Here is a 7,785-nt window from a genome sequence, read left to right on the forward strand (position 1 = left end):
ATAAGAACTATTTAATACTGATCAGTTTCAGTACTACAGTTGCATCTCTATAATAATTAAAAATAGACTACATTTAAAATGTACTAGTGTTACATTTCTCACGTATAAAATATTTTTGAAGATTTATCTCAAGGGTACAGATGTTAATAAGGGATACAGTTGCATCTATATAATAATTAAAAATGGAATACACTTAAGGTGTACTAGTTAAATTTCTTACATATAAAATATTTTCGAAGATTTATCTTAGAAATAAAAAAAATGGTGGAGATGTTAATGTACTGCAGTTGCATCTTCATAATAATTGAAAATAGAATACACTTAAGGTGTAATACTTAAATTTCTCATATATTATATACAAGATTTATTTTACAAATAAAAAGAACAGTTCCTATGTTAACGAGATCGACTTGAACTTTTGTTCCAGGTTTTCCGCGTGTTCCTCGGCGGACGAGGTTTGCTGTCGAGCTGCAACAACCGGGGTGCAAAGTGGTCGTAATTTACAAGATGGAACGGCGGAGAACATAATGAACGGAGAGGCTTCGTTTTCTCAAGTGGGATGCGGCCTCTGGAATAGGACGTATGCCCCAGGTAGGTGGTGAAAGTCATTTAGAATTCATGGATTTGGTAAAAATATCCTGTGAAGTATTCTTGAAAATATTCCCCCTTGACTCGTGCCCTTGGAAAAATGTGCCGTGCCCCATTAGGAAATTTATAGCTCCCATCGAAAATCATTGTTACACAAGGGTTGGGATCACCAGTGCTGATGCATCTTTCTGCTAACGTTTCTTTTTATAGTTCTCTGCCTTTAGGGTTGGCGACTCTTGAGACTCGCTGTGACCTCCTCAAGAGTGTAGAATAAATTAAGTTCAACCGACTCGTATGGTTTTACTTTCACCCCGCGGACGAACAAGCTGAAACACGCAAACTCAATAGATTTTGGTACAATAATAGATCGCAATAATCTCAACAAGTAATAAGAACTAGAGTGATTATAAGCGAATTAATAACATATAAACCAGACGGTGAAATATCTACTTACGTTAAGTTCAAGAGGCACAAATATTCCTCTTTGTTATATTTGTAATAGATTTTAAATTAAACCGTGCACTGCACAAATCGATCAACCCCTCTTCTTGAAAACTCTTAAATTTTAGTGTCAACGCACTTGGTCTAGAAGTAACTTGTTATATTTCATCGCATTTCTCGACTTTTTGTTTATATGGAGTTTTGTGCAATGAACGACTCAATTATTACTAAATAGTTTAGTAGAAAAACAAATGGTTTCGTTTTCACAGCACAGCCGTACCCTGCGGGCAGTGGAAGAACCTACTTCGCGGAGTTTCCATGGATGGTTGCCCTCCTAACGGTGCAGTCGGATGGCAAGTACATGTTCCAATGCGGTGGATCGCTGATCACCAATAAAGCTGTCCTAACAGCCGCTCATTGCGTCAACAAGTAAGCATAGACCAATCCTGGCATACTTGAAGTCTGTGAATTCCAATATCTGAAAAGGCAGAAGCAATAGCACCTGACAGGTGCAAAGGAAAACTATTTAGAAACTCTGGATTTTTAATTTTAATATAAGTGTACTCTGGCTTGCTAGTTTTGAAACTACAGTTCAAACAATTAGCAAACCTGTTCTATCGGTTCATGAAACAAGAGTATTTAAAATACGATTACTTATTTATCTTTGCACCCGTTAAGTCGTTGTTACTTCCATCTTTACATCTCTTACATTTCTTCCATCTTATAAGAAACAACTGTTTTCAGCCTGAGCAACAATAGATTGGTGGCGCGCATCGGTCAGCTAGACTTGGAAAAAGGACCCAAAGCTCAACCAGCGCCCTATCAAGATGCCAACGTTAGGGTTGCTGTGACCCACCCTTCATTTTACAGCGCAGCTCTGTTCAATGACATCGCAGTGCTCATTTTAGACAAACCAATCAATCAAAGCATCAACGCTGTTCCCATTTGCATACCGCAACAGGGATTGATTTTTCCTGATGGCACCCAGTGTATCGGGACAGGCTGGGGAAAGAACTCTTTTGGTGAGCTTTCTAAAAGTTCTGACCTACATACTAATGTCCAATAGTAAAATTACATAGAGAAGATAAAGAAAGAAAGATAAGCAAGTGTAGGAATGGTGGACTAATTACGATCAAAACTTTTGGGACAACCTAATACATAAAGATTCGCAGTCTAGTTATGACTATTCAAAACGGAAGACGCGGGAGTGGTATTTTGAATCCAACCTCTCATGACTCCTCACAAATGGCGCGAGTGTCTCTATTTTGCAATTAGTTCTTTCAAAATGTTGGAATATGAACAGTCAACCTATTAATCAATTGTCCAGGGTGTTTATATTTGTCCTGTCTTATTTTAAATAGTATTTACACCCTATAGTATGATAGGAATATGAACAATCAACCTGTTAATTAATTGTCCAGGGTGTTTATATTTGTCCTGTTTTATTTAAAATTTTATCCACCTTGGCCCTTTCTAGACAACCCCATGTGTCTTACTCTATAGTATAATATTATAGGTACATATTAATAGCATTATGATTGCCGAAATTTGTATAAAGTTCATTATTATGTCTACCTCATGGTTAGGGTGTGAAGTGGCCTTATAGCTAAATAACACGTTTTCTCGGATATTTAAGACAATATAATAATAAACTTTTATTTTTTGATTTTCGAATCCCTGCACTCGGCCGACACGTTGACAATATTGCAGGTGGTGCGTACCAGACCGAGCTGAGGAAGGTGGAGATTCCCATTGTAAGCAGGGCCGATTGTCAAAGTCGACTTAGGACCACGAAATTGGGCCCATATTTTCAGCTGCATGGCTCGTTTTTGTGCGCCGGGGGGCAAGTAAATAAGGACACGTGTCAAGGGGACGGTGGGGGTCCTTTGGTCTGTCCGACGGCCACCGGCCAATTCTTTCAGGTAAATCGGCTGATTGTAAACTAATTTGCACGCTGCGCTTTTGTGTTAGGTATACTTGGCGAACGTCCTTTCGAAAAAGAGCGTCGCTTTGAGGATCCTTTTGACATCACGTGCCTCTGATATGTTTTATATCCAAGGTATCCGTGGTGAAACGTTTTCAAATACAGTTTTAAATACAGTTTTAAATACAGCGAAGAAAAATACAGTTTCGAAGGAATTGAAATTTATTTATTAATCGATTCATTAAATTTTTTCTCTTTTTACTGACAAGTGTTTTTTTCTTTTAGGCTGGCATCGTGTCTTGGGGGATCGGTTGCGGCACGTCGAATGTACCCGCTGTTTATACAAACGTCGCTCAGTATACACAGTGGATCGATCAACAACTGGCAACTTACGGAGCGTGACAGTACGTTCTCAAATTCTTGTTCGATCTGGTTCTTTATACAAACGTGTACATTTTAAAATCGCAATTTATGTGTAAGGAACTTGGAGTTAGAATGATTTAATATTGACAGTACCTGTTCACTTCAAATGAGCTAGGAAAGCGACGGTGGAGAAGGAAAATATTCCTTGCAAAATTTTTAGCGAGATACAATAACCGATATTTTTTAAAGCGATCTACTTCGACGACGAACTGCAAATAAAATGAATATTTTTTAACCTTTCCCTTTTTTTTTAATCCACTCTCCGATTGGTGAATTTTTGGTACGTTAATAATTCGTTGTAGTTGAGAATAGTTATCGAGCTGGAAGATAAATTGCGAAGATGGCCTAATTGTTTGACCCAGTACCCCGGTGATTCCACGAGTGGAAACGATAGGAATATTATAATTAATATTAATATTAATATTAATATTAATATTAATATTATCCCTAGGATATCGATAGGATATTATCACTTCGCCGGAAATGTATGTTTTGTTCTTTAAAAGCAGAATCACTTTTTAGCCTAAATGAAAATATTAATTGGTACTATCAAAACAAAGTTAATTTAATTCACGTTCGTAGAGTAAAGGATCACCTCATGTTGCATTTCTTTCGATCGTTTTGAATATGAAAATTAAAATTGTAACTCTCAAAGCTCCAACTAATTCGAATGCCGCTCTTTTGATTAGATACACTTATGCTGATAACAACCTGCACGAGACGGTCCTGATTAGAAGATTAGGTGATTATCTTAGGTAAGACACAAATTTATCTTAACATATTTAGTCAATGTAAAATTCGAGTCTGTGATCAATTCTTCGAATAGCCGTGATCGTCTAGTGGTTAGGACCCTACGTTGTGGCCGTAGTAACCCAGGTTCGAATCCTGGTCACGGCAATGTGCACAAGTTCACATTGTCACGGTGGAAGTTTATTTTTTATTTATACTAACAAAGTATCTCGTATATATCGCGCAACAGAAATACTTTAGATTGCCAAACGTCATTAATTATCATATTTGCAAATATTAATCTCGGTAAAGTATTAACTTCTTGAGGGATACTGGTGCGTACGTGTGCATTTAATATCTGAGTTGTTTATAACAGTTTTGCTTGGAAATTTTCATTAGAAGCGTAATAAAATATTTGCAATTAAATATTCACAGGTAAACATAAAATTTTTGTTCGTTTCTAATAAATAGTCCCTCAAGAGGTTAACGGAAACATCTAAGCATATTGCGGCAACAAACGGTGTTCATAAAAATATTGTTTACAGTCTTGATAAATAGAAAATTGAAATTTGTATGGAAAGTCGCAACACTGTAATTAGGTTCTCGTCATCAATTATTTGCTTATCGTTACATGCCATGCAATTTGATGCAAATGCAGCGATAGGAATTACCGTGAAATCTGCGTGTGGCATCGAAAACTATTACTCGACAAACATTGTTGCGACCCATTATTAATACGCAACGTGCATCCATTTTTCTCCCTTTTAACCGACGTCGAAACCAGTGGTGGACAGTCTTTTTTATTACTAGACCAAATACGTAAAATAAAATAGTAGCTACAAAAATAGCAAAAAGTAGCTATAAAATTGTAGTTAAATATTTTATTCAAATCTATTAACAAATACTGCATTGACCATAAGTGATTTGTTCAGAGCAACAGAGTACACGAATCATGCCGTTCAATGCACAAATCGATTAGCTTCACCGGTCACATAAAAAATTATAACATTACAGGCGATTTCTTTAGTTATTCTTTCTTACTAATTTTATGTACCGTTAGATGAAAGATAGATCTATATTTATACATTCTACAATATTTATCTGAATTTATATCATAAAGGGAATTTTAACAAACAATGTACTTTATTTCATCGTATTTGAATTTTTTGTTTTATGGAGTTAATCGATTTGTGCAATGAACGTCTCAGTTATCGAATAATAAATTTATTATTCAAATAAAATGTTACCTACCCTTGAAGGGTGAACTTTGCGCACCACTGATCTAAACTGTTGCAAAGTAAACGAACCATTACGGAATAATCTAAAATAAAAATCTTAAGAAATCAAGAAGATCTGAAAGATCGATTCTAATTGCTTTCGAGACACATTCGAAGAACTCGCAGTTAAGGACTACATTTGACCTTAACACAGAAAATGTAGGGAATTCTGAGAACACATTGAATTCTTCGCACGTTATTAAAGAACGACGCTTGGAATTTAATTCGAGATCTCAGAAATGAATTATTGTTTCTACGAGTAATTGCAAAACTGACATAAACGTGAATTGCTTGTCGAATAGGTAAACAGCAAGTAGCCTCCATCATCTCAAAACATAAATATATTGGGTTGGGTAATCAGTTCGTCGCGTTTTAGTTTTTCTTTTATCCTACAAAGCTGCGATCATCGTTGCCTTGAGTAATTTAATTTTTTATTATTTTTCGAGCTTAGAAATGAAATTTCTAACTCAACATTTTCGACATCTGCCTTTCTTCCGCTTTTCATCGAGGCAAATCCTCCGAGCGGCTGCGCCAGCTTTTTTACGAATCTTATTACGAACTTATTAGCCAACCTAATAATTTTCTCAGAGAACAACATCAATATACATATGTCTAAAAAATAATAATTTCATTGTACTCTGGAGGTCCGTTAAAAATGTTTTCGTTTGGTATTGTCTTTATCGACAATAAAAACATAGCCTTGCACCACGGAAACATGTTCCGCCGGAAACAGGAACAGGACAAAACAAAAATTGTATCGCGAAAGGAAATTGAAGTTCCTTCCGTTTCAAAGGGGGGATTTCCGTTAGGAAGATAATTCTCATTCGAGTAATAATTCCGATTCTTTTTTATTGAAAAATATAAGAAGTGCAAATATAAACGTCTTCGTTAGACACATTTATGGATTTTTAGGTATGTTTAGAGTTTATTTACGTGTCAAGGCGTTTACGAAATATAAATTAGTTAGATGTCCACTAGTTAGATGTTCTGGCGTGAACCACTTGACGACAAGTGGAGGTCGGTCCTATCCTTCAACTTCGTCGACAGCTATTCTAACAGGACACTCTAGAATTTAGAGTCTACATCTGCTAGTTAAACTAGCCTAGTTTATACAAGGACTCGGCCAGTCCCCTATTGTAGACACAGGTCAACGATTGGACTACTCGACTTATCGTCAAGTTTAACGCTAGCCAGATCTTCAAAAATCATTATGTGTGGTCTAGATAGGGGATAAATTAAATTCTTATCCAAATATTGGGTTTTCTGGAAAGTCCATGCCGGTTTTTAGTAAGCGGCGCAGGTCTGAATATCTCGGAATCGTTGGAAACAAATAACAAGTGTACATCCCTTAAAAAGTGGAAAAGTTTCAGAACAAAATGGTACATATATAATTCAATAAAAATAATAACATTACAGACGATTTCTTTAGTTATTCTTTCTTACTAATTTTATATACGGTTAGATGAAAGGTGCATCTGTATTTATACATTCTACAATAGTTATCGGCATTAGGCCTAGAATTATTGTTGTTATTCTAAAAGATGACAGGTCTACTTTATAATTCAAATAATTGTAGGAGCATAATAATAAGCAAAATTCGGGCCCAGAATTAATTTCAATATCTGACATAGAGACCGATAATTTTCATTATTACTGGTCTCGATTTCTCGACGCCTGCGACTTCTGAAAAACCCAGTGCTCATACGCATCTCGTACAGAGCACATCGCGAAGAGCTAAGGTGACGCGTACGTGTGTTGTGTTGATGCCGAATCAAGGAATTGTGAAGATCAAGTGGGGGAATTCTCATAAATGCTTGGAGCTCGACTTCTGTGTGTGTAAACGAACATATCGCGAATCCACTGGCCAGCGCGACGCAATCGCGAGTTGTTCCTTGGCGAGAGAACTCGTAGTTCGTTATCTGGGATCAGTTCTTGGTGAGTGATATACAATTTTTCACATTTTCGGAAAGCATCTGGGTAAATCGATACCAATGAGTTCGTAATCGAATTTGAAAATCGAGTCGAGGATCGAGGAAATCGTGAAATTCGGTAATTTTATTGTTTTAATGACTGTATCGTTGTGAGTTTGTGACAGAGGTGAGCAGTGATTAATTAGTTAATTAGTAATTTGTAATCTCTCGATGATTTTTCATAGTTTATAAATCTTCGGTGATCAGGTATATTTTTCCTCGCGTATTCGATACATTTTATAGTATCGCAAATATATTAATAAGAACCATTCTTTTATGAACTAATTGTAATACAGAGAATCCTTTCTTTAACAAATAACATGTATAGTGACCTATGGTCAGATTAAGTGGTCCTTAGCATATCGAAACACCACTAATATTAATACAAATTTTCCCCAAGACATCCTTATTCATTTAAAAAAATTACATTTCG

At 36.1% G+C, this 7,785-nt stretch overlaps 1 protein-coding gene and 1 non-coding gene across 2 annotated transcripts; both read left to right on the forward strand.

Annotated features, from left to right (window-relative positions):
* The first annotated feature begins 454 nt into the window (after nucleotides 1-454).
* LOC128892818 (phenoloxidase-activating factor 2-like) lies at nucleotides 455-3,659 on the forward strand. Its single transcript, XM_054153381.1, has 5 exons — nucleotides 455-591; nucleotides 1,299-1,458; nucleotides 1,774-2,051; nucleotides 2,740-2,951; nucleotides 3,239-3,659. Exons 1-5 carry the CDS (start codon nucleotides 528-530, stop codon nucleotides 3,353-3,355), a joined length of 831 nt encoding a protein of 276 aa, XP_054009356.1. The 5' UTR covers nucleotides 455-527; the 3' UTR covers nucleotides 3,356-3,659.
* Nucleotides 3,660-4,201: 542 nt separating this feature from the next.
* Trnah-gug (transfer RNA histidin (anticodon GUG)) lies at nucleotides 4,202-4,273 on the forward strand. Its single transcript has one exon. It is a non-coding gene; the product is annotated as a tRNA-His (tRNA).
* Nucleotides 4,274-7,785: the final 3,512 nt, after the last annotated feature.

This window comes from Hylaeus anthracinus, unplaced genomic scaffold (assembly GCF_026225885.1).
Source record: "Hylaeus anthracinus isolate JK02 unplaced genomic scaffold, UHH_iyHylAnth1.0_haploid 18688, whole genome shotgun sequence".
NCBI classification, from domain to species: domain Eukaryota; kingdom Metazoa; phylum Arthropoda; class Insecta; order Hymenoptera; family Colletidae; genus Hylaeus; species Hylaeus anthracinus.

Coding starts and splice junctions, on each gene's coding strand:
- LOC128892818 (XM_054153381.1), top strand. CDS start 528: ATGAACGGAGAGGCTTCGTTTTCTCAAGTGGGATGCGGCCTCTGGAAT. Junction 592..1,298: donor GAATAGGACGTATGCCCCAG/GTAGGTGGTGAA, acceptor TCGTTTTCACAG/CACAGCCGTACCCTGCGGGC. Junction 2,952..3,238: donor CCACCGGCCAATTCTTTCAG/GTAAATCGGCTG, acceptor TTTTTCTTTTAG/GCTGGCATCGTGTCTTGGGG.